General features: G+C 45.6%; 1 protein-coding gene across 1 annotated transcript in view; it reads right to left on the bottom strand.

Annotated features, from left to right (window-relative positions):
* Positions 1-24,899: 24,899 nt before the first annotated feature.
* BEST3 (bestrophin 3) overlaps positions 24,900-27,324 on the bottom strand; it is a 41,186-nt gene continuing 38,761 nt past the window's right edge. Inside the window, exon 9 of the mRNA XM_061205069.1 lies at positions 24,900-25,821. Coding sequence (XP_061061052.1) covers positions 24,900-25,821 — 922 coding nt within the window. The remainder of the gene's footprint in view (positions 25,822-27,324) is intronic.

Below are 27,324 nucleotides of genomic sequence, written 5' to 3'. Positions count from 1 at the left end.
AGAGAAGTCTCCCAAAGTACTCTGTGAAGTTGATTAGATTCTCACTCAACGTCGAACTGCTGGAATCTGTTCAGTAGCATTGCTGAGCTAAGACAATTATTCTGAGAAAGGGGGCTTCAGAAGTGAGCAGTGAAGTGAAACACGAACCCTGAAGGAGTTCCATCAACTCGATTCACGACTCACGGGTGGAGAGCCAGGGGGAAATGAACAGAAGTAGGAAAGGCAGACTTTTTATGGCCTGCGTGTGAGTGAAAGGAACCAAAGCCAGGAAGATGGACCTTGAGGGGACTCAATCCCTAGGAACCAGCAATGAGGGATACGCTCTCTGAAGCTGCGTTTCTTGACGGCCTGGATAACGGGCCTTACTCGTGATTACAGCCGAAGGCCATTTCAGTGACCATCTGCTCCATGCTTTACAGGGTAGGATTTGCTATCAGAACGTGGCTCAGTCCTTCTTACTTCATTGGCATGTTCCCTGGCTCTATAAGGTTTAGTGCAACCCTTTGAGTAAATAGGTCCTTCTAGTTTCTCAGCCTTTGCCAGTGGTTTTTGACTAGTGGTGGGCTTGCCCTTCAGGAGACAGTTGGCGATGTCTGAAGATAGTTCTGGTTGTCACAGCTGAGAGAGAGAGTGCTCCTGGCATCTGACAGGTAGAGGCCAAGGACACTGCTAAACATTCTCCAATGCACAGGACAGCGCCCACAACAAAGAGTTATCTGGCCCAAAACGTCAATAGTGCCAAGGTTACCCTGGGTTATCCTAAAGCCGGAAGTTTTCTTGCAGGGAAATGCATCACTGTAACTGGAAAATGGGTACAACAGCTAGTATTTCATCTTCTTGACTAGAACACATTTTTTTTTTCAGTTGTAGGGAAGATTTTCTTTCAATTTAATAAAGAGAGGTAAGATTGACTAGAAATACCCCATATTTAAGTATATCTTCAGGAATGTCCTTTGGCATTTTTGATACTCCTAGATCTTCCTGATAAGTAAAGCGTTGATAATAGGAAAGCAGCTTTGGGTTTGGACCTGTGAAATTTGAATTAACTTAAGCCTTCTAAAGGAATCACGAAGTCTCTTGGAAGCTGATTTTTGTTTTTTGGGGGAGTGGGGAGTAGGGGAATAGCAAGTGTATAGATCTTTTAATGCATTTTCCAGTAGAAATTATGCTATAAATGGTGGTATCCCAGGTTAATCTCTAAGGGTTGTCTTAACCCGTAGAACAGAAGTGTGCTGGTGATGCAGTGATGGCAGTCTTACTGACTATTGTGTGTAAGATGGTTTCTGAGGAAACGGATTCTGAGCTGCAGCTCAAGCATCAGTCCAGTAGCTAGAGGTGATTTCAGAGGATGGTAGATGCTACTAAACTCTGGGGCCACCTGGAGCTGGGCACATTGCTGCCTCAATGCAACCAGGATTCTATCAACAAGGAAGGAAAGAGAGGTTAGGTAGGAAACCAACATTGCCTGCCATGGGGACGTCTGGTGTGTGTGGGTTGGCAGTTAGGTTTGGAATTTTAGTTCGACCATTTCCTGTCTCTCTGGGCTTGGGGAGCTTGCTGAACCTTTTTGAAAGTCTTTCTACATTTATCAACTGGAGATGATATTAATATCATGGTGGGGATTAAATGACAGTAAATACCCGGAACACAGAAGCTTAATACATGTCAACTTTTCCCCCTCCCACTGCAAACTTTCTTATCAATACTTGGTTGATACCACCTCACATCTTTAAGGCATGTCAGTGTTTGCCCAAGTTTGTGGTCAGCTCTAACCACATCGTTAAAACTACTGCCAATGTAGAACCTCCTAGAATTGACGGAACAAACTCACAACTTTGGGAACCAGTGAACTATCAAAAAGCCTGGTGCGTTGCAAGCAACCACTGAACAAGGACAATGAAACTGGTCCTGGTGGCTCTGGTGTCTTTAAGGTCATCATGGCATGGAGCGCTAAGGGAAGCTTGGTGCAGCTGGAGGCTGTGACATCGTCTCTCCATGACTGACACCTACCATCCTCCACACACTGCTGAGTTGATGTTGAAAGAGATGAACTGAAACAGGGTGGGACTGACACCACAAGCTCACTCATCCTTCTCTATCTTTTCAGGATTTCTTTGATACAAGTTAAGTCCAGCAGACATCATCTTGGAGAAGCAGGGACCTTGGAGGAGTTCATGGAAGGCCACCAGCCGTAAGTTTTTGCTTGTAGACATCTGTGATGCTTCCCTCAGGAAGTCTATTTATAGGAGAGAATGACAGAAGAGCAGTTATGTGATTACAAGACTAGATTACGTGAGTAGATTGGAGATCTGGAGACGTCTGGCTCTGAAAGGCCACAAACCAACCTGGACTCCCCAGAGGCTGTGTTATTCTCTTGTTGGAGAGTTTCTTTCTTTAATTAAAAAAAGGTTTTTTTTTTGGCCCGACCAGGGATGGAACCCAGGCCCTAAGCGGGGAAAGTGCGGAGTCCTAACCACTGGGCCACCAGGGACTTCCCTCTCCCATTTACTTTTGGAAGGAACAGTGGCATGGGCTCAATATTGCTCCATCTCAGGTGTCTTTGAGACAGGAAGGCTTAGTCTGAGTCCTGGTCAGTTAGGGTCGTATTGATGGGATGGGGTTGATACTGCAGGAGGGGCTCCAGACTTGGACTCTGCAGATCTGTGTTTGCATTACTCTATGACCTTGGGCAAGTTGTTGAACTTCTTGCTCTTCTTTCCCTCATCTGGAGACAAGAGGGTTGGACCAGGTGGTCCGTAAGGTCCCCATCAAGCTTGGCAGCAGGGACTTCCCACTGCATCACTTTGGGGTCATCAGACATGTATCACTCAGCTGCAAATGCAGGGAAGTGTGGGGTAAATGGAGTGGGGACTGTGCTTAGAAAAACATCATTGTTTTTGCTTCAGTTTAAATTCTGGGACACTAAGTTAAAACGGCAAAGAGCTTGACCCAGTCTCCTTTTGTGTAACCCCCTCCAAGACAGTTAGGGGGGCTAGCATGACAAATGAAAAGAAGATGTATACAGTTTGGAGTCAGAAAAATTTGAGTTTGCATATCAGCTCTGCCATTCAGTGGGCAGAAGGTAAACAAATTTTCTGAGCCTTAGTTCACTTACCTGCAAAATTGGAATAATAACACCTACAGCATGGGATTGTCCCAAAGTCAATAAAATAATGCGTTTCAAGTATTTTGCACACAGAAGATGCTTGAAAAGGGTTAATATTATTATCCTCTTATTAGTAATGTTATTATTAGCTGTTGGGTTGTGTTTATTCTGAGGAGTTCTAATAGATGCCCAAGTGAGCTGAGCCCTGAGCCAGCTCTGGGGCTGTTTCTCTCAATTCCTGGGCCCTACCTGGCTTCCTGGTTTGGTATTGGGAAGACCTAAAACTGACCGGGCCAACTCTACATCCTTTTGGTTCACTATCTACTCTCCCAACTCCTCCTCCCACCATGATGATTAAAACATAAATTAATCCTACAGTCTCTCAAGCAGATATTTGCTTCCTTACAACAACAACAACAACAACAAAAAAGTCCCTTTATCGGCCTTAAATGGTATTCTTTGAAATGTTGGCAAGATGCTATTGTTTGAATAGTCTTATGTCCTCCTTATGTACAATGTCTTATGCCTCCCTTCCTGGGGCAGAAAGCAGTATCACACTGGCTTCTCTCAGCTGGGGAATGAGCTGGCATTTTATAAGTCCTTTGATTAAAAGTTTTCGATGGTGGTCTACAAACCTGCAGAAAATGAGCCCTAAGGCAAACCAGTGGAAGTGGCTTGTTGTTCAGCGGCTATACCTTGGGACAGAGCTGGCTTGCTCCTTTGTCAGAAGAACAGCCCTGAAAAGAATGCCTTTCTCTAAAAATAGGACAGTTGGAGGCATAGCTGCACCAGCAGATAGTCTTCCCAGCGGCTTTGGGACAGGCCAGCTGATAAAGCTTTCTGCTCCGGGTGCCCCAGATTACTCACAGCTGTTTTCCAGACCAAAGGGCGCTGGGGATGCTGGCCTCACGCCACACGTCAGGTGCTCTTCATCACACACTGCCCGGGAGGCAGCCGTCGGCTTCATCAGCTATGGAGCCTTGCCTGCCCTCTAGAAGGGATGAGGGAGGGTTGGCAACCTGAACAGTAGGCACATTCCAAAACCCAGCAACCTCTCTGTTTTACTTTATATGTACATATTTTTTTCTTTTTTACTTCAATCAAAAGTTGGGTTTCCCTTCCCTTAGAAGTTGGGAGATGGTATAATGCGGTGGTTAAAGGGGTGCACTCTGGAGCCAGACTCCTGGATTTGAAGCCTGTGTTTTATTAGGTTTTCTAATTAATACACTGTATTTTTAAGAGCCGTTTTTGGTTCACAGAAAAATTGAGCAGAAAGTACAGAGAGTTCTTATCCACTCTGCTGCCCCCAACCTCCCCCATCATGGACATCCCACACCACAGTGTATATTTGTTACAATCAGTGAACTCACATTCACACATCATTCTCACCTGAAGTCCATAGTCCAGTTGGGGTTCACTCTTGGTGTTGTACATTCTTTGGGTTTGGACAGTGTATAATGACATGTATGTCCTGCTGTAGTATCATACAGAATAGTTTCACTGCCCTAAAAATCCTCTGAGTTCTGCCTATTCATTTCTCCTTGTCCCATAATAGGCAACCACTGATCTTTTTATTGTCTCTGTAGTTTTGCCTTTTATGTCATATAGTTGGAATCATGCAGTATGTAGCCTTTTCACATTGTCTTCTTTCACTTAATAATATGCTGTTAAGTTTCTTCCGTGCCTTGTCATGGCTTGATAGCTCATTTCTCTTTAGCGCCGACTAATACTCTATTGTCTGGATATACCACAATTTACCCATTCACCTACTGAAGGACATCTTGGTTACTTCCAAGTTTTGGCAGTTATTTATAAATATCTGTGTGCAGGTTTTTGTGTGTATATAGGTTTGAGTAAACATCAGGGAACATGATTGCTGGACTACATGGGAAGAAAATGCTTAGTTTTGTCAAAAACTACCAAACTGTCTTCTAAAGTAGCAATAACATTCTGCATTCTCACTAGCAATGAATGAGAGTTCCTGTTTCTCCACATCCTTGCCAGCATTTGGTATTGTCAGTGTTGCGGATTTTTGAAGCCTTAGATGATCTGAGGCAAGTTACTAAACCTCTCTGCCTTGGTTTCCTAATTTGTGAAACCCGGAAAACAGTAGCACCTCCATTATTGGGTTTTCATGAGGATTAATTAAAGTAACCCATGTAAGGCATGTAGGACTGGGCTGGCCTATGTAAATTCTCAATAACCATTAGCTGTGATGTTTGGATTAGATTGGATTTCTGTTCTAAAAAGCACTTGAGATTCTTGGGCACGAAATGATGTTTAGGTTAGGGGTGGATTCCACAAAGCTATTTTAATAATAAGAGTCAACCCCATGCCATTCACCATGCTGAGGACTTCATATGCTATCTCATTTGAATACTACAGAGTAGATAGCAGCATTGCTCTCCATTTTCAGATGTGGAAATTACCACCTAGAGAGGTTGAATTAACTTAGCTAAGGTCACCCAGCTCAGAAGTAGAGCTGGGACTTGAACCTGAGTTTATGCAGTACCAAAGTCCAGCACTTAGCCCCTTGCGACACTGTCCCTAACCTGGCGTCCCTGCCAACTTGCAGCTTTGGCTTGGAAATTTAGATTTACAGGGTTACAGTCTTCCCAAACCATTCTCTAGTTAAGCAAGAAGCCAGGCCCACATGTTAGAATTAATTGCACCCCAAACTTGACACATTAACATGATTATATTGAAGTCCAGGTCAACTGTTTTGTTCTACTGATGGCTCAGCCAATCTCTGGTCTTTGCACATGCTGCTCCATGCTTCCCCCACCCCTTCATCTGGTTGGCTCCCACTCCACCCCCAGGTCTTGGCTTAGACATTACTTCCTGCAGTGAGACTTCTGGGTTAGGTGCACTCCTTTGCTCCCTTAGCACCCTCTCTTTTCCCCATTGTAGCTCTTATCACCCTGTATTATAATTTTATGTCTGCTGGCTCCATGAGTGCAGATACGTTATGGGTCTTGCTCACTGACGTATGCCCAGCCCACAGGACAGCACTTAACGTGGACTTAATGAGTATTAGTGGAACGAAAGACTGAATGAGCGTAAGGGGCTGGTGTTGGGCTGCAATATGGGTTTGGTGTATTCTTCTTACAGGCCCAGTCTCTGGGGTTGTCAGCCCTGACACCCGACTGCAGAAATTCACAATGGTGTTTGACTTAGGATCATCCAACTTCTGGGTCCCTTCGTCCTATTGCTTCAGCAAGGCATGCAGTAAGGAATGACATGGATAGGGGAGTTGTAGCACTTGAGTAGACTCTTGGGCAATGAAGTCCTTTTCCCCAACTCACTTACTCTGCGACAAGGCATGGGCCCCAGATGGGCTTAACACAGTCTCTGGTCTCTATGTTCTTCAGGGGTGTCCCACAATGACCTTCCCAGGGTCTCACCTGGGGGTAAATCAGTTGGTACATGACGGTTTGGCCATATTTGTTGTTAAAATGTAAATTGATATTTCCATATCAGCTGGTAAAGAACCCTTTTCCAGAGGCTGCTAAGTATTCTCTCCATTGCTCCAGTTTCCCTGGCCCCTCTCCTAGGACCCCTCACCTCCCCACAATCCAGGAAACAAGGTGGTAACACCTGGTACAACAGGAAGCTCCCAAGACCCTGTTTCACCTCCACGGCTGGCACCATATTGCTTCAGTCTGAGTCTTTACATAATTTGAGTATTACCCCTGGTATGGTCCGTCTGTATTCTTGGGAAATGGCACAGGGAGGAGGGGAGAGAGGTGAGGGGGAGCAGGAGAGAACTCAGGCGGTGTCTCTGCTCCCCTGGCACTTGCACAGAACTAAGAGGATGCAGGAATTTGGACATGCCAGATGAACGACAAGTTGTTTACATGTGGTCTCCAGATACCCACTGCACAGACAGCTGCTCTACACCCTCCTTCACTAGCTCTCTGTAGAAGGTTTCTAGAACAATAGCCACCATACACTGAGGTCTTTCTGTGTGCTCAGTACTCAACTAAATGGCTATTTACTTCTCCCGACAACTCTGTGAGTATAAACAGTTATTATCTTCATTTTCCATATGAGGAAACAGGTCTGAGAGGTTAAGTTGGCGCCCAGGTCACGGAGCTAGTAAGTGACAAAGTTGGGAGTCTGACTCCGGAGGCCCCGCAGAGACTGCATTGGTAGGGAGTATCTTAGTTCTAAGGTAGAGGCACAGAGGCTTCTGGTGAGGGGAAGGCACTTTTCAAGAAACAGTGCAGAAAAATGGAACAGATCCATGAGAAGGCTGCCACAGAGCCATGTCACTATGGTGGCCAGAGGAAAACTTCCCAAGAATCCTAGGTCCTGTGGATGGCTGCCCTGGGGCTCTCCATGGTCTGAGCCTCTGTGCTGACAGAAGTGAGTCAGCTACAGTCCCCAAAGTTCCCTCTGGGACACCTCCCCTGAGGGCAGTACGTTCAGACGACTGAACCTGTGATCTGTCCTGAGGTTTCATGCTACGCTTAGTCTCCATAGCAACCCTGGTTCTCTGGGTAGTGCCCCAGGGCAGGCTGGGGTGTTTCAGAACTCCTGGCTGGGAGCTTTAGGTCAGACTCTTGCTGGATGTCCAAGTAAATACCTGTTGCTTTGACTAAAAAATGTGAAAATCACATCTAAGAACAGAAAATTCTTGAAGGAAAAAAATCTTAAAGAATATTCTTCAGGGAATTCCCTGGAAGTCCAGTGGTTAGGACTCGGCACTTTCACTGCAGGGGCCCAGGTTCCATCCCTTGTCGGGGAGCTAAGATCCTGCAAGCTCTGCAGAACGGCCAAAAAAAAAAAAAAAATTCAAACCTTTTGGGACTTCCCTGGTGGCACAGTGGTTAAGAATCTGCCTGCCAACGCAGGGGACACGGGTTTGATCCCTGGTCCAGGAAGATCCCACATGCTGCGGAGCAACTAAGCCCGTGTGCCACAATTACTGAGCCTGTGCTCTAGAGCCTGCGAGCCACAACTACTGAGCCTGTGTGCTGCAACTACTGAGGCTGCATGCTGCAACTACTGAAGCCTGCATGCCTAGAGCCCATGCTCCGCAACAAGAGAAGCCACCACAATGAGAAGCCCGCGCACCGCAACGAGGAGTAGCCCCTGCTCACCGCAACTAGAGAGAAATCCCGTGTGCAGCAATGAAGACCCATCGCAGCCAATAAATAAATAAATAAATAAATGTTAAAAAAAAAGAATATTCTTCAATGAAGAATTTATATTATACCTTGCTCATAATTAAGGGAAAAAAAGATGAAAAGGAGGAAAAAAAATTGAAAGAAAGCATTTTTAAAATGCTGATATGGTTTTTATAATAGGCAATTTATTTTTCTTTCCGATTTTTCCAAAATATGTGTTTACTTTTAAATGAAAAACATAGGGCTTCCCTGGTGGCGCAGTGATTGAGAATCTGCCTGCCAATGCAGGGGACACGGGTTCGAGCCCTGGTCTGGGAAGATCCCACATGCCGCGGAGCAACTAGGCCCGTGAGCCACAACTACTGAGCCTGCGCGTCAGGAGCCTGTGCTCCGCAACAAGAGAGGCCACGATAGTGAGAGGCCCACGCACCGCGATGAAGAGTGGCCCCCGCTTGCCACAACTGGAGAAAGCCCTCACACAGAAACGAAGACCCAACACAGCCAAAAATAAATAAATAAATAAATAAATTTTAAAAAAAAAAGAAAAGAAAAACATAGATATTTAAATTCCCCCTTAAGTTCTAGGATGGCTTACGTCTTTCTTTAGGAGTTAGAAGGGGATAGATGCCCAAGAGGAGACCAGCCAACCTCCTGCGCCCTTGGTGACTTTTAGTAAATCACCTGATTGCTTTGATCAATTTCTCCTTTGTAAAATGGGGAAAACAGTAGAATAGTAGGACTTCATAAGATTAGGATGAGCAGTGAGTGGGTTAATCTGGGTAATTTTTATTAAGTCTGGCTCATGGTAAATGCTCCTGGTAACTGTCAGTTATTCTGATCACTGGCTAACTAGCTCATGGTGTTAGTTATTCTCATAATCGTCAGTGTTATTATGACCACCAGAGGGCACTCCTGGCTCTGGGAGTCTGCCTGGGGATATGGTGTTTCATGGGACACCAGGATTCCAGTGTTGTGTGCCTGTCCTAGGTAGGCAGATGTGAGAAGAAAGCACACAGATGCCCCTTCCTCCCTTGTTGATCTCTAAGTTTCCGGCCATGTGCTGAGAAAGAAATCAGCTTTAGAGTTGGAAGGGCTGACTTTCTCTAGCAGTGGTGGAAACTGACCACGTCGTCACTCCCAGAAATGCACATGGCATTGAGATCTTTCCTCTGGAGTTCCCACAGACAAGGAGGGCAGACGTTTTCCCTTCAGTACCTGACAGGGACCTCCTGGGGATGGTGAGAGTGGATGGCGAGAAGGTGAGCGGACCTGACAGAGGAAAGTTGGGTGTGGTGGACTGAGGAGAGGCCCATATTCTCTCTGTTCTACTGGTCGCTGGCTCTGGGAGGCCACATGGAAAGAGGGTGGAATCCCGGATTAGTTAAATTCCTAGGCAATTTCATGCAGTAACGTGGCTTCATTCTCTGTGAGTTGGTGACTCCACGACCTCTCTACAGCCCTGACCTCTCTTCTAAGCTCCAGACTTGTCTGTCTATCCAGTTGTCTATTTGATTGTCTTCTTGGATGGGGTTTAATATACATGAAATAAAACTGTTCCTCCTGACTATTAACAACAACAACAAGAAGTACCAACTACACCACAACAAAAACAAAACAAAGAGTGAGGCTGTATTCTCAAAATGTCATTCATTTGCTAAACAAGTACTCCTTGAGTGTCCACCCCGTGCCAGACAGTGGACTCATCTCTGGGGGGGGGGCGGCTGGTAGAGCAGTGAACACAACGGACGCGATCCCCCCATCACGGGACTACATGAAGAGAAGCCGAGCGTCTATGACAAGGAAGCTGACTGTGCTGCTCTGCTGTGCACTGGTGAAGAGCAAAACACACAGAAATATGAGGAGTGTTGCGCTCGCTTCTGGGCACACATTTGAGTAGAGCCATTGTGAAATTATGACGCCTCCAGTAGAGAGAGATCAGGATGTGAAGGGACTCAAGATCATGAAATGCAAAGAACAGTTTGGGTCTTGGTTTGGCAAGATTTGGTCTCAAGAAAACACTGTGTGTGTGTGTGTGTGTGTGTGTGTGCGTGTGTGTGCGCGCGCGTGCACTGGGAGCTTGGATAGATGCACCATAATGGCATTCTTCAAATGTCTGAGGCTAGTCCTGAGTGTGGAGAAGGATGGACTACTTAGATATGGACCCAGAGGCAGATTGAGAACCAGGGGGATCTGGCTGCAGCTTTCCTTCCAGGGTGGAGAAGGCCATTTCCCGAGTGTGATGTTCCAGCGTACAGTGGCTCGCCTTGCGGAGGTGAATCGTCTTTCGCCTGAGGGATTCGGCTGGATGAATCTTGGCGGGGATATTGTAGGGAGAATTCTATCACACAATGGGGCACCGAACTAGGTCATGCCAAAATTTCCTTTCCACCCCAAGGTTCTGGGAACTGGCAGATCAATGGCATAGAGACCCAACATGAATGCATTTACTGTCACCAGCCTGGTGCCAGCTGGCTATCAGCAGCCTCTGAGGTCTGTTCCTTGGTGTCCTGCAGATGAAGAGACTCTCTATTCAATAATGTCCCATTGATTCAAAAAGAGAGGAGCAGCTAGATCTGAGGGACCCCAAGATATGATGAGGCAGAAGCCCCCAGCTCCGCTCAGACTGGGGCATTAGGATTCTTTTGCTGCAGCCTTGCCTTCTCTGTCCCCATCCTGATCTACCTCCTTCACCTGGCTAACATCCCCAGGCGCCGGCTCACGCGGGACGGGAAGGAGCTTGTTCAGTCACCTCTATTGCATTTTCCCTCCTGATAAGCCTCTTAGCTGCTGATTTCTTGGTTGTTCTCTTTGGTAAACAACCTACTTGGGGCTTCCCTGGTGGAGCAGTGGTTGAGAGTCCGCCTGCCAATGCAGGGGACACGGGTTCGAGCCCTGGTCGAGCAACTAAGCCCGTGCACCACAACTACTGAGCCTGTGCCCTAGAGCCCATGAGCCACAACTACTGAGCCCGCATGCCACAACTACTGAAGCCTGCGCTCTAGAGCCCACAAGCCACAATTACTGAGCCCACGCACCACAACTACTGAAGCCCGCACGTCTAGAGCCCGTGCTCCGCAACAAGAGAAGCCACCGCAATGAGAAGCTCATGCACTGCAACAAAGAGTAGCCCCCGCTCACCGCAACTAGAGAAAGCCCGCACGCAGCAACGAAGACCTAACGCAGCCAATAAATAAATAAAAAACAAAAAACAAAAAACCCAACCTATTTGGAAGAGATTTTAAATGTTAACAGAGATTTTAAGAAATAAGTGTGTGAGATGGGCTGTCCTTAGCCCCAGTCTGGTGACACCCCTGGGATTACCGAGGCTGTGTGGCCCTGCTGTTCAAAGTGTAAGGAGGGTCCAGGCCACCCACAGCCCTGGGGGTACTGGGCGGGCCTGGGAGGTTGTGTGGGACACCCTTTCCCCATTTTTGCCTTTTTCGCTTTCCTCCCATCCTACCCCATGCTTCCTTCTTTTATTTTCCTTTTTGTTACCTTAGACCCAGGGACCTTTGCCCCTAGCAAGCCTTGCTCCCATCCCCAATCCCCTCCGTGTTTTGGAATACTGTCCTCTAAAGTTTCTCATGTTCAAGTTCTTCCCCAGGGCTGGGACTGGTGGGGCCGGCAGTGCCATCCAGGCAGGGCATCCTGAAGCTTATAGGGGTGTCCTGTGTCCTGTGGCCAGGCCCTGGTGCCAGGGGACCTGCCTAGCCAGGGGATCGTGCTTGGGACAGGTGTTTTTTTTTTTTTTCTTATTTTTTGCGTGAGATTGGGCCTTCAGAAAAAACACACTGATTTGGAGTGACTCAAATAGTTTACAGAGACAGGGGCCCTGAAACCACAGCCCTGACTATGTCCCAGACCTCCTCCCTGAGAGGCAATTTCAAGTGCATCTGAGAACCCCCAGCAGGATTCAGCATCGCTATGACCCTCGGCTTCTGATGGCTGAACTGAGGTGTGATCAGGGGCTTTCCCAAGCTCGACATGTCAAACGCTGCCCACCTGGAGACAGGCGGCGGCTGGGCTGCTAGGGAATGCCCCCGCTTTCATCCCTCTCTGTGGCCTTTGCCTTTGCAAGTGGAGTTTGCTATATGCTGTTTTATCAAATGGGCTTAAGGCAGAAAATTTAAGAAATTATGTACCTAGATCTTTGACTCAGCAAAAGAGTCATTTTTGTGCTTCGGGGAAGAAACCTTAAACATTCTCAAATATTACTTTTGTTCTAAAGTCAAACCCATTTCTTTAAATAATAATAAAGATAGTTAACAATTATTGGGCCATAACTTTGCACCAGACCCTGAATTAATTGCTTTAAATAAACTATTTCATTTAATTGTTAAAACAACCCGATGAGGAAGGTACTGGCATGAATGTCATTTTACAGTTGATGAAATTAAGGCTAAGGCACATTGAGTAACTTGACCAGGTTGCACAGTTAGTAAGTGTCTGAGCCTGAATAGAATCCGGTACCCCAGCTCTTAATCACCATGCTATTTAATAACATGATGATATAATAATGAGAGCAAACATTCATCAAGTGCTTACTATATGATAGGCAATGTACTATGAGTTTTGTATGTACTAACTCATTTAATTACCATTTTATTACCATTACCAGTATTACCATTTTATCTGTGAGGAAACCAAGTCACAACAAGGTTAGGTAACTTCACAGATAGTGGTGGATCTGGGATGTGAACCCATGTAATCTGAGTCCAAAAGCTCACATTCTTACTCTCTACGTTCTCTTCTTAACACAGGTTGATTAGGCCACATTTGAAGTTTAGTTTTATCGGTGGAACATAAAGTAAAAACAAGAGCTCACTCTGTTTCCTGCGCCCTTGGTATAGTGTGGACCACAAAAGGCGAATGACTTACTTAACCTTTACCACTGACCAACAGAAGTGCACCCTGTCTGCTGAACACCACATCAGAAAGGTGTGAGCTTGGTACCCAGCCAGCCTCATGTTGTGGATGCAGGGTGGCTGTGATGCCCACATGATCCACGTCTGCTCTTTTTGATTCCAGGAGGCCCTGAGGGATGGGATTGTGTGTATCCGCAGCTCTCAAGTTCTAGATGTCACCACCAACTCTGGATGGCTCTGGATCTTAGGAGCTGTGTTTATATCAGAATTGTACTACATGTTTGATGGGGTAACAACAGGGTGGGGTTTGCAAGAGCTGTGCATGGGGGTGGCATTGACCCCCTTGGCCTTGGGTAGTGGGTGAGGAAACTTCCAGAACCGCCCTGGTGGCTGTGGGGCTGACCCCCATAGAGGCTGATGGGACAGAGGGAGAGGGTCACTTCTAATCTGACGCTGGGCTTTCTATTCTTTGTTCTCAAACTCCTCAGGGCTCCTCCCGCAGACTCTCTGAGTATCCCTTAGAGTATATTCTGAGGAAAGCGACCCTGGACTTGGTGTTGGCTAAACACAAGCCAATGCCCTTCTGGGAAAGCACTACGAACAGGGAGTGTTCTTCTCTCCTGTATTTGGTGCTTCTCCGGACATCCGGTCTTTTATCAGTTTCCTTTATGGCTTTTAGAGGTTTCATTTCCCAGGCAGTGAGTGGGTTTGATCTACTTCCCCGCCATCACTTGCCCCTACTCCAGCAGGCTTTACCAACTATGGCTTAGCTGTTTCTTCTTCTCCCACTTACTGACTTGCCCTTTTCCTTAGGAGAGTGAAGTCGGCTTTTAAAAATTACACATCCTCTCCTCTCCCCTCCCCGTGGAGCTGCCCCTGTTATTCAGTGCTCCGTGCCACTTGCTCTGCAGCTGACCTTAGAGGGACTGATGGGCCCTGAGGTCGATGGCTGGAAATAGCAGGAGGGCTCCAGGCTGCCTCTGCCCATAGACAGTGACAGCCCGCCTGCTGGGGATTGTGACGAGCAGCTGCAGCTACGCAAACCCCAGTGGAGAGGCTCGGGTCTCTCCAGTAGGAATGACACAGAAATGACATGCTGTTCTTGGGTCATCTGGGACGTGACAGCCCTACAAGGCCTGCTGCCAGTGGGGCCTGTCAAGCAAGGTTGGTTAGTGTCATGAGTCCCTGCATCTCGAATGATCTGCACCGTTCCTGAGCCCGGGAGAATACTGAGACTGTACAGTTCTCCCAGAGACACAGGTCAGAAAAGAACTGAATGCAGGTTTAACATGTCTGATTGGCAGCATGGGGCTGCTGGAGTCTATAGCAATCTGTAGAAAGATGCTCTGAGATTATTGGCTTTGCATCTTCTTATTCTTTCCGACCTCTTTGCACAGTTTAGGGAACTCACAGTGGTTGAGGTCTCCATGGAGCTGGTGATGCTTTAGTAAAAGAATTGCACACTCAACTTACCCACCAGGGCCAAATAGGCAACACAGCTGACTGAAGTGGGCCTAGCATAGGGCAATGGGGAGTGGCGGAGACTGTGGTAAATTGGAGAATCCCGGCCAAGCAAGAGCTATCAGAAAGTCAGACTCAGACCACCAACCACCACTTTCCCATCGCAGACCAAAGCTGTGTGTCTAACTTTCTCTCAGACTGCTAAGTAAAGGAACTTATTAGTAAACATAATTCCACTTAATGTAAAAAAAAAAAGACAAAAAACCAGATTCAATAAAATTACTTTGTTTCTACTGGTGCACTTTCTCTTCATGGAAACTGGTACTTCCAGGATGCCCCAGTATAAACCCTTGGGTAATGAACATGTCACAGTGACCTTACACAGAGTTTAGACCCTAAAGTCAGCAAACAAGGAGAACACTGGTAGAGTGAAAATTACCATTGAAAATCTCTTAGGGAGGTTACACGTCAGGCACTTTATTAGTACTTTTTCAGGAAGTCCACATGCCTGGATGCTAAAAATTGTTGGAAGTCTTTCTGTTGAACAGCAGGTGAAATGGTTGGCTTGTGTTTAGGAGCCAAGTTGTTTGGGAAATTCTAGTGCTGTGCCTTTAAGCACCGGAATCTCAGCACATTGGAATTGGGGCTGATCGAGTGGGCTTTACATCTTGCATCTCACACTCGCTCTGAGGGCTGTGTTCCCTGGGGAGAGGGTGGAAGTAAGGGGGGGGTCTTTCCTTTATGTGTGTACACAGTGCTTCTCTTTCCTTTGCCAAGCTCACTTAGTTGAATTCATATAGGTCACACACATTCAATATGATTTCAGCATTCGGAAGGATACACATATACACCTCACATGTGCGCAGAGAAGAAGAAATTGGCGGTCTTGCACTGTATCCATACACTTGTTTCAGGCTTTGACTAGTGGCAAAGTACAATCCTAGACTGTAGACAAGAGTTTAAGCTTGCTTCAGTGAAGGCAGGGATTATGAACAGAACAGGTTTAATTGCAGGGAAGGTGTTTACAGAGAAATAGGCTCTGGGGTTAGGCTGTTCTTTAGGGAAACAATGTATTTGCCTCACAGTTTATGTACAGACCTGATTTTGCATCCCTCCTCTGCCCATTATCAGCTCTGTGACATGAGTACACTATTTCACTTCCCTGGACCTCAGTTTCCTTATCTGTAAAACGAGCATAGTGACACCTCACAGTTTGTTAAGAGAACTAGATATGATAATGTACGTACAGCATTTAAACCGTAGCATTTGGCGCATAATAGGTGTTCAATAAAAGCTGGCTCCCAAGGTTCCCCACTAGACTCTGAAGGCTGTCAGTGGGGCTGCTCGAGTGGTTATAGCAATTGACTGCTCAACTACATACAGAAATTTCTGTCCTCCCCTAGTTCATTGTTTTTTGGATGCAGAATAGGGTAGTAGAATCAGCAATGCGCCGTAGAGACCTGGGTTGAAATCCCAGATTGAAATTTTAACTGTTGTGAAACCCCTGGCAAGTTATTTAACTTCTCTATTTCTTCCTACACAATGGGTAGTAGTACCTTATGAGGGTCGATCGAAATGATGTATGTGAAACACCAGGCGCACCCCAAGTACCCAACAGGTGTTAATTCTCCTCTCGCTCACCCCACTCCCCTTTTTGTTTCTTTCTGCCACTTGGGTCCATTTTCTTAATATTCATCGTGAATGTCTCTTCCTTCCTCCCTGTGTATAGAATCTTCAGAAATGTTATTGGAACCAGCCTTTGAGAGGGACCTTAAATCACTTAGTCCAACCACTCATTTCAGAGCTGAACAAGATGAAGTCCCAAGGTCTGAGTAACTTGATTGAGTCCACACAGCTAAGGTTGTGGTCGCATTTGACTGAGATTTTCAGTTCTCCTAACTTTAGGTCCAGGTCTAATTTGGTTTATTCATTCATTCATTTTTTTCTTTATTTCAAGCATTCATTCAGCTAAGGTTTTTTTTTTTTTTTTTTTTTTTTGAGTCATTTCAGACACTGTTGTAAGCATGGGGATACACTGGTTGAATAAGACAGTGAATGGAGCTTACATCCCAGTGGGCAGGGCATGGCTGCCTCCTAGGACAGGTCAGCATTCGCCCCGTTTCCGCTCTACCTATGAGACTGACCTCTCAGAGCTAAACCCGAACCTTCTTCCTTGGTATATAGCCTCTGAACGGGGACCAGGAGGAGCAAACTTACGTTGAAGACAGGTGAATGTGTCATTCAGGAACTGGCCTGTGTTCTCACGTTCTTTCGTGATGAAAGTAACCAAACTCCACTTTTACTGGGAAAAAATATGACTGATCCTTTGTTCGAAGGTGTTTTCTTATCTTGAAAAGTGCTTTTCCCTTTGGAGTTTGTAGGGTTCCCCTGACCATGTGTATGAATAACAAGCTTATCATTAGTGTCAAGGATGCTGCCCATTTTGGAAAGCTTTGTTTCTTGAGGAATAATGAGAAGGTTAGATTAGTTCTTTTCTGAAACCATCTGCAACTGTCTCAAGCATGGCAGCTGATTCCTAAGGACAGGGCCTGGGTAGCAGTAAACACCTGACATCTGCCATCTCTGAGCACAGCCTGTCACAGGAGAGTAAAGACAGACTGTGGGAAAGTCCCAAAGGCCCAGGGCAGTCTCAGCCAGTGAGACAAGTGACCCTGGCCTCCTAGCATAGCATCTCCTCCTCTCTGATCCCGGGCCCTAAATATAGTTTGGTCGTGGACTCCACCACTCTGGATTCGATCCTGCCTCCTGAGTGTTGAAGGGTCCAGACTATCCCTGTGACACCATCACCTTTTCTTCTTTAGCAAGAGCACCTTAGGTGTCAAGCTTTACTCTTGCAGTTTAATCTCAGCCTGATCAAAGAGATGGCCTATTTTTAGTGGGCTTTTGTGCAGAGGTGTGTAGGAAGAGTTTACACACTCCAGGCACCAAAGGGGAAAAATCACCAGTTGAAAGATAACAAGAGGGGGATGCATTTTGGAGAAAGCTTTATTTAGTGGGGAGGAGCATGAGTTTTATGAGGTTAAGGGTCGGCTTTCTTTTTTTCCATTCATACCACTCTATCTCTCAGTTCTCTCTGTTGCTATTTTGTTTCAAACCAGTGCCTCTGATTTACAAGAAATATGTACAACTTATTATATGTGATTGTTTAGTAGGGAGTATTGGGGGAAAATTGGCTCACTCTATGGAGAAAAATAAACCAGATCCTTACCTAACATTATAAAGATAATAGAAAAAAAGGGTGGGAGAATATTGTGACATGATGTGGAGAAAGATTTCAAAAAACTTTCAAAAACGTAAAACAAAAAAATGGATGAACTTGATTATATCAAAGTTAAGGATTTCACAGCAAACGATACCATGGACGCTTTTAACAGACACACAAAAAACTGGAAAAGACTATTGCAATGTCCAAAATTAACAAGGGTCTGCTGTCATTCTGGAATATAAAAGGGACTCCCAAAAACAAACAAGAAAGATATAGAATCCCCGTTAGATAAAAGGGCAAAGAATTTGAAAAGGCAGTTTTCAGAAGAGGAGTCCCCAAAGAATGAACAAGTATATGAAGAGATACTTGATGTCATTAATAAATCAGATAACTGTCATGCAGTAACCAGTAATGTATAATTGGCAGGTAAATATCAGTTAAACAGCAAGTAGGTGCCACTTTACACTTGTTAGACTGGAAAAATTAGAAACCTAGGTGATGCCAGGCATGCGGCAGGGAAGGGGCAGTGGAGATACGATGTGCAGTTGGCGGGGGGCTGCCAATCGGTGCCGTTATTCTGGAGCGCCATCTGGCAATAGCGGTCAGGTTAAATATATTCCCACCCTATGACCCAGTGACTCTGCTCATGGGTTTACACCCCAAAGAAACTCCTACGGGGCCAGAAAGGAACGCCTCTGAGGTGCTTACTGTGGAGCGGGGGTGGAGGCAACCTGGGGAGTGGATAAGTCAGCTCCCAGACATCTTAGACCATGCCAGACTTAGTGCTTGAGACGTACACAGGGAACTTGGGAGGATCTTAAAACATGGTATGGAGTGAAAAATAAACCAACAAAGGAACAGATGAAGCCTACAGTATAAACATTTACAGAAGTTAAGAACACTTGCACACAAAACAGTAACACACCTTTTGTAAGATTGTATGCAAAAAAAGGGCTTTACGTTAAACAAACTAAAATGGTTGGGAGGGCGAACAAGATTGGGGATGAAAGGAAGCAAACAAACAGACATACAAAGAAGCAAACCAGCTGAACTTCAGAGGGCATTTTGATATTTACCTAGACCTGCAGAAGAGAGTGACAGATGGGTGAGGAGGGTGAGAGGGACGGATCTCCCACCCAGCCAGTTTTAGCTAAAACTGTAGTTGCTAATATTTCATGAATGATTATGAATAAAAGTCCAACTGGTGACATCATCCAGAACTGCACTAGTCCTCTGATGTTATCCTCCTGGACGTGCTGGAGAATGCATGAGGTGGAGGAATCCATGAGTTTGCTTGGCCCATGGGGAGGAGGTATACTGATCCTACCCATTTTAACTATTTTCTACTGAAAAATAAAGTACCAGATTATCCATCTAGAAGATACGGTTTATTTGTTTGGTCCTAAGTAAGACATATATAAAGGCCAAAGCTGGATCAGGTGTCTATCCATGGTCTAGCAGTTTATTGGCACAAACCCTTGCATAATATTTGGCAAAATCTATTGTCATCACCCTTTGTATAAGCTACATTCTCAGAAACTTATAGTCATGCTAGCAATGGTGTTTAATTAATCTTACTGGTAAGAGCCATCCAAGGAATTCTCTAAGGGTGAAACTCAGGGTTTCCATCCAGTTTTTCTGGATTTGACATATCAGATCCTTTAGCATCGGGGGAGGAATGGTGATTGGTTCATAGCTTGTACACAGAATAAGAATTCCGCCAGTTGCTGGGTTCATCTGTTCTCTTCTAGTTCTGTTTCTTTCTCTGGCTTCTCTCTCTTCATTAATCTCCTTGGTGGTTGTCTCATTTTCACCTTCCTGTTGGCCTAAGTCAGATTTCCCAATCTGATTATTTTTGGGCTCCGTAGTTGTTATGTCTGTCTGTCCTGTGCATTGCAGGATGTTTAGCAACATCCCTGGCCTCTTTCCACTAGATGCCAGTAACGCTCACCAGTGTGACAACCCAGAATGTCTCCAGACATTGCCAAATGTTTCCTGGGTACAAAATTGCCTCAGGTTAATAACCATTAGCTAGACAAAGAACTTGGGACACATCAGCATTTCTGTACAAAAGGTATCTTAGAAATGTTCTTATCCGCTTACAGGAGACAAGATACAACATTCCTTTTTGCTGCTTCTGTTAGGTAAATATCTAAAACTAGAAGTTCAGAAAAGATGGTTCCAGGTAACCATCTGGCCAAATCTACTTGTGGTGAAAGGAAGAGTTGGGCCCATTTTCTGAACTAATTCAGAAACAAAACACAAAAACTGACTCTCCACACAGAGTTAACAGGGTACTTAGGGCAAATGTGTTTTTTGTGCCTCTGTTTTCCAGGGTAATTGCTTCCGTTTTCTTTTTGCCACATCTAGGGTTCTCTAAGATTTGCAATAAGAGAACAATCCTGGTATTCTTGAATTGGTTCCTTTGACTCAATAGCCACTGCCATAAATACTGTCCTAAAAATTAGGGTTCACAGAGCTAAGAAACACAGAAAGCATGCGAGGGGACTTCCCTGGTGGCGCAGTGGTTAAGAACCCATCTGCCAATGCAGGGGACATGGGTTCGAACCCTGGTCTGGGAAGATCCCACATGCCGCGGAGCAACTAAGCCCATGCACCACAACTACTGAGCCTGCGCTCTAGAGCCCGTGAGCCACAACTACTGAGCCCACGAGCCACAACTACTGAGCCCGCGTGCCACAACTACTGAAGCCTGGGCGCCTAGAGCCTGTGCTCCGCAGCAAGAGAAGCCACCGCAGTGAGAAGCCCACACACTGCAATGAAGAGTAGCCCCTGCTCGCTGCAACTAGAGAAAGCCCGCGCGCAGCAACGAAGACACAACACAGCCAAAAATAAAGAAATAAATAAATTTATGAAAAAAAGAAAGAAAGCATGTGAAAGGATTGAGGATCTACCTGAGAGTATTCCATAAGCCAAAATGAGGAAAATCCTTGCTTATTCCTATTGATACCACAGCACTTCAGAAAATGACTGATGTTGATCATATAGATGATGATTGTGAAGAGGAAAAGGAATTAGATTATAATCTGGCTCCTGCTTAGGAATTTTTTACAGTTGTAGTTATTATTCCCCCTTAACTGATATAGGACCAGGTTTAGGGAGATTAGATGCCCTAAGAGGGTCCTCCAACTGCAAACCAGAGGTGCTAAATCCTCTAGAATTATAGTGGAAAGAACAAAGGCAATTGATTTTTTTTCTAGTTCCATATTTTGATTGAGGAGATTGATACGTAAAATGGGTTAGGAGCAGAATTTATCACCATGATAATGAGGCCGGCTATTGTGGGGAGTGAAGGTTTGAGAAAAACGCTGGAGAAAAGGAAGATGTGGTAGATATTGGGAAGCATATGAAACAAAACTTAAAAAGAAGCCCAAAGAGAAATGGCAAGCTTTCTGAATGAAAGAGCTCAGCATCCTGGAGAATAAGGGATCCCGATAAGCAGATGACTGAAGTGGAAGGGGAGAAGTCCTTTTTTCTGCAGTTCGTGGTGAATCCATGGGGGCATCAATTCCCATTCGGGCCAGTCACCCACACAGTGCTGCCTGGGGCTCCCCGCCTTTTCACATAAACTCCCTCGGCTCCCCACGGCGGCCAGCGAGGTGGGGCAGAGAAGAGCCCATTTCACAGATGAGAATATGAGAGATAGAGGAGGGGGCCTCGTTCAAGTTCACAAAGCCACTCAGAGGGAAGTCACACACCGGGTTTCTCATCCTCATCCCATCACACCACATGGCAGCCTGGGCTCAGCAGACTTTATGATAAGAAGGTCTCAGAACAATGATTGAGGATTGAATCAATTTCTCTGGAGAAGGAGGAAGCTAGAGGGGAAACACTAAATAAGAGGGGTGTATAGTTAAGTGAGTCTTTTCTTTAAACTAATGGTAAATTATGTATTTCTCCATTCTATTGAAAATATGTTTTCCAAAGCTTAGCTGAACTGGGCTGCAATGGATGCCTGGAGCCGTGGAGGCGATGCCCCAAGAAATAGATGGTACCATTAAAGAGGGGAGAGAGTAGCCTTCTTTGTTCTGGAGGGGCAGTCATCCCTAAATCCTTGGATGACAGAGAAAAAGCTGCTGGGTTTTTATCTTTACTGACCTGTGGATCCTGGCATCAGGGCAGAGTCATCATCTCTGGAGAACAGAGGGAGAATGCCGTAAGTAGGGCTTGGCCTCGTTGCACCTCTGGCTTGTGGATTATGTTTAATGCAGAGCAGAGCAGAGCCTGTTCTTGGAATGGATAAGCCCAAATGACTAAGCCGCTGGACGTTGTGACCATTCATCCAACGGGTGGAAGTTTCCAGAGCTCAGGACAAGATGGGCTAGGCAGGCAATACAATCAGGTACAGGAGAAGAAATCATTTTGTTTTTGCAACTTCAGTCTGTGTTGGGTAAAAACTCATTTAAGAGTGAAGAGAGAATTTCTTCATCTGATCTGGGCAACTGCTGGCTTGAATTTATAGCTGAATTCAACCACCTGGGCTCATTGAATGAGCCATTATTCAGTTTTCAGTGCAAGGAGGAAATAGAGGCCACCTCAAATTTTGATGAAATATTGAGGAAGTTAAATAATTCTTTGCACAAAGGTGCATAAGGGATGGAGGGAAGCAGAGATAAATGAACTCTCCTGGTCCTCCATAAAATGTATGATTCTATTTGTGTATAATATATCACTTTGGATTTAGGAACACAAATTGATTATATTTCAAAAGCAGCTAAGTAGAAACTTACCTGAATTTGAGCAACAGATAAAGCCAAAGAGAAGAGAATAGAAGATTTAAGTTGAAACATCCAAGAAAATAGCGTTAGGGGGCTGGGTGAAGGTTAGGGTTCCTGCGTTTTAGCAGTGTTGCATTGGGGCCTGATTGCATAGTCCATATGTAATGCTTCAGGAACATGGGTGCCTTTCCCAGGTGCTAACACTATTGACCAACATAGAGAACCATCAACGTAGAGCATTTCTTCCAATATTATTACCTTTTAGTCCTTTGAGAAAAATTAGTTCAAGAAAATGTCATTGCTGTCATGTAGCTGGGATGGCCCAGTTGGATGCAATGTCTTGTAAAAATGTGCTAATGTTATAGCACATTATAACATTGCATAATGAGAGGAGCTGGGGAAGGAAGGAGAGGGTCCTGCTAACTTTCATCCGTCAGAAAAATGAAGAGGACCATGGCCAAGGCTTCAAGTTGGAGCACTGCCCTCCTGTACACATGCATATAAGGTCCAGGTGGACTTGAGCAGGGAGGACCCAGAAAGGCCTCCAAGGCTGGGGAGACTTACGCCTGGCTCCCGTGGGGCATCCTCCGGAATTCTGGGCAAATTGCTGGTAGATTCAGGGTCCTACAGAGAGCACAGCACAGTGTTGAAGTGCACTGGACAAGAGTGTGGGCTCTTGAGTCAGATAAACCTGGGCTTGAACCTAAGCCCTGCCACTTCCTAGCTATGTGATTTTAGTCAAATTACTTCTCTAAAGCCTCTGTTTTCTTCATCTTTAAAATGGAGGTAGGGACTTCCCCGGTGGTCCAGTGGTTAAGACTCTGCGCTTCCACTGCAGGGGGTGTGGGTTCAATCCCCGGTCGGGGAACTAAGATCCCACATGCCGCGTGGCCAAAATAAATAATAATAATAATAAAGAAAGCATTGGTCTGCTAAGGTATATTATTTGGATAAAAGAATAACAACTAACATTGAGAAATGAAAGACTCCTTTAAAAAATAATAAAGTAAAATAGAGATAATAGTATATCAATTCATAGGATTCCTGTGAGGATTAGTGGGATTATCTGTTTTTACACGCTATTGTGAACACTCAATAAGTGGTAGCAGTTAGGGCTATTTTGTTTTTGAGCTTGTAGTCAGGCTTCATCATATGACAGAAATAGTGAGAGCGGCACTCATTAGCATGGCCTTCCAGTTAAAGTTGGGAGCTCCCAACAAACAGCCACCCAAGAACTCCTTGGAGGAAGTGAGTCAATGTCCCATCCCCATCATACAGTCCTGGACCCCCTTAACCTCCCAGCTGCAATACCCTACTTCATCCCAAACAACCTGGCAGACACAGTAACTGGTCCCATGTCGTGACACGATGGGGATTTTTGCTTTAAGAGTCTGAGTGAAACCGTTTGAAACCTTGTTATTTGGTTCCATAGCATTTGGTTATGCAGGTCTCATGCCCTCGTGGCTTCTCCGGTGTTCAAGACCTAAGAGTGGACGCAGAGAGAGACGGCCACAGCTGAGAGGGCATGGGGGACACAGCAGCTCCCATGCCCCTTCCCGCGAGGCTGGGAGGAGCCAGGCTGGATTTACTGACACTTCGGTCGCTCTGTAGGAGGCTTTGCCAATGCCTAGTGCTTTTAAAACTGTGGCAAGAAGTAAGCAACAGAGTCGGCAGGAGAAAATGTTACAGCCTGAAAGGTGGGACGGATGAGAATCACTGGAGAAGGAACAAGACTAGGGAGACGAGAAGAACAATAGGATGAGGGACTAAAGGGGGAAGAGAGAAAAATGAAGTCCCGAAAGTCGAAAAGGAAATTGAAGGGAGATGGAGCTTTCTGATGCTGATGAGGCTTAGGAATTAGGAAACAATAAGAGTTCTAGAAAGTGGAGTGAGATGGTTAGAAAGCCTCAAACAAGGAATCAGCATTAGGAAGGGGCTTTTGAGGCATCCTATGATCCATCTGCCTGTCTTTATAACTGAAGAAAAGAAGAAAGGGGAAAAAAAAAAAAAAAAAAGGAAGAGAGAATCCTTTGTTTCTCTATTGGCAAAACTAGGGGATTGGACCATGATCTATAAAGCCCTTTGCAAAGCTAACAATCTATGCATTTATAAGGCATATATACTTATATATTTAAGGTTCCTTATTTGGTTAAGATACGTCACTGTGGTCTGCGTAACTTCCATGAAAGTCACTTTGTAGTGGGTGGCGTGAATGTGTTTGATTTTCTCAGTTCTCAAAAAGTCAGGATCATAATGCCCTTCAAAGTTTTAAGTAGCTTATACAGTATGATCATTTAAAAAAAAAATTGACCAGCCCCCAGGTATGTTCTGGAACTAATACTTGAACTTTTGGGAAAGTAAGAGTCTAGGCTAGAACCAGGTCCTAGAACTTTCTGGCCTTGCTTTGGGTGACTCCTCTGTTTGCTCGTGGTTAAACTCTATGATATCCGTTTCCTTGGTGTCCAGGTTTTCCATTAAATACAGCACATCAGGAGAGACTCGAGAACCAGCCGCAATGTTGATTCCGCTGGTCTCTGAGGATGTTTCTGTGTCAAGTAGAGGAACCGGCTCAGGGCTCACGGGATCCGGACTTAGGCCTACCAGGGAGGTGCGGCTGGGCTCCACGAACCTCGGGAGGCCCCACCTTTCTGGGGACTTGTCATTCTCATGAGGGTCCTCCTCAGAGGCAAACTGGAGGAGGTTTCTCTCAGCTTTGGCTGGAACAGTCTGGGAACTGAGGTCCCTAGAAGGTGCCCCTTTCTCTGAGGGGAACGGGACTGACCCCACAGGGTCCTCCTGCTGCCCAGTCCTGCTCGGCTGAACCCCAGTGAAGTCAGAGCTCTGGATAGAGGCAGTGGAGTCATGGCGGTCGTCCTCTGCCCTGGGCACCGCCGCTTCGACTGCTACCTCGGGGACCCGCGGCGTTTTGGTGGGGTAGCCCCTCACACTGGACGGTGGAGCCAGGCTGGCCTGTCGGATGGTGGGCAGCTCTCCCAGGCTGGCGTGCAGCTTGGGGCTCCCCTCTGGGGCGCAGGGGTGCTTCCAGGTGGCTGAGGCATGGTGGGGACTTCTCGAGGGCACGTGCAGCAGGTCCCTGGCTGGGCTGAGGTCACCCGGGGGGAAGAACGTGGAGCCGTCGCTGGCCTGTCTCCCGTAGCTTCTCCTCCTGGGGCTGGAGGCGCGTTCGTGGGTGCTCAGGAACCTCTTGACTCTTCCAATCATGGAACGGCGATGGCCATGCTTCTCATAATCCCACAGCCAGTCCTCGCCAGGCAGGTCGGACCCCGACAGCCTGAAACACACAAGGACAAAATGCAGGCAGAGCAGCTTGAGGGGCCTAACTTTGTGTTGGGGCCAGAGGCTCAAAGGTAAGGACTGAGTTCGGTATTTTCACATTACAGATTTTGAAAAGGAGGAGGGAGGGGGACTTTAACTTAGATAATCTAGCAGAGGTTCTCAGACTTTTGGGTCACGGGACCCTTTTAAACTTCTAAAAAATTACTGAGTACCCTGGCGAGATTTGTTTATGTGGTTATAGCTATTGCTATTTACTGTGTGAGAAATGATGACTGAGGAATATGAAAAAGCACAAGAATGTGCAAGCACACATTCCATTAACTAAGTGATGACATCACTACATAGCCTCTGGAAAGTTCTACCGCACCCTCACAAAAGGACAAGAGTGAAACAGGCAGATAACAGTTTAATGTTATTATGAAAATAGTTTTGACCTTAAGGACTTGGGTCTTGGGGTCTTGGTTCTTGGGGACTTCCAGAGGTCCCCAGCCCATATTTTGAGAATCACTGATCTAGAGACTTAGACATTAAAAAAAAAAGATATAGTATGTGTTCTTTCTCCCTTGTTACAGGTGAACTAAAGTCATGTTTTCCCAGGACCCATATAACCCCCCAAAACAATGGATCACAGCTAAATTCAAGACAATCCAAACAACAGCTAACGTTTACTGACTATGCACCTTCCATGTATTAATTCATTCAATTATCACAGTAATCGTGTATGTTAGTATCATTATTATTCACATTCTGCAAGTGAGGAAACTGAGGCCCTGAGAGATTCATTAAGGCTATGTAGCTAGTGAGGGCTAAACCCAGAAGTCTGATTCCAAAGACTTTGTTCTTAATCTCTTCTATTTAAAGTCTGCTACGACGTAGGTGTCAAGAGATGAGGTAGAGCCCAGGGGCAAAATAATGTGTAAAATACAATCCTTGCCCAGAGGTCATTTGCTAACATTCCTGGTCCATGCTTTGCACTTCTGTACTTGTGGGAAAGAGTACATCCATGAAGGTGGTGTGGACTCGCAATGCAGTTGGGCTCCGCTGGTGATTAAGTCTGATGGATTTGTTATTGCTAAGAATATCCTGTTGAATTTTTAACATTTGAGACATAAAACAAATAATCCTACCATTTTTAATCTTCTCCTTCAAGGCTGAAATAAAAGGATAACTGAGAAAACAGTAAGGGATATTGGTTAGTAAGGCAGGCTCCTGCCTCAGATTCTGTGGTTATTTATCTCACATCTCTGTGGATATACAGTCTTAACGAAGTTCCAAGAAAAACTGCTTAAAGCCCTGCCCGTGATCAGGCCATCCTAGTCCAGTGTTCGCACTGACATCCATGGTGACAAGATGCTTTAACCAGGTGCATTTTATGGGACATAAAGGGAAAACTTGGAACAGCATAATACTGGTGTAACCTGAAAGGGCAAAGTGAGCAGCCAAAGAAAACGTTGTTCCTCCATGTTTATGAATAAAAGATGGATGATTGAGATGATTA

The sequence above is a fragment of the Eubalaena glacialis genome, chromosome 11 (assembly GCF_028564815.1).
Source record: "Eubalaena glacialis isolate mEubGla1 chromosome 11, mEubGla1.1.hap2.+ XY, whole genome shotgun sequence".
In the NCBI taxonomy this organism is placed as follows: domain Eukaryota; kingdom Metazoa; phylum Chordata; class Mammalia; order Artiodactyla; family Balaenidae; genus Eubalaena; species Eubalaena glacialis.
Note: the sequence above shows the minus strand (reverse complement) of the source record. Positions and strands in the feature narration are given on the sequence as shown.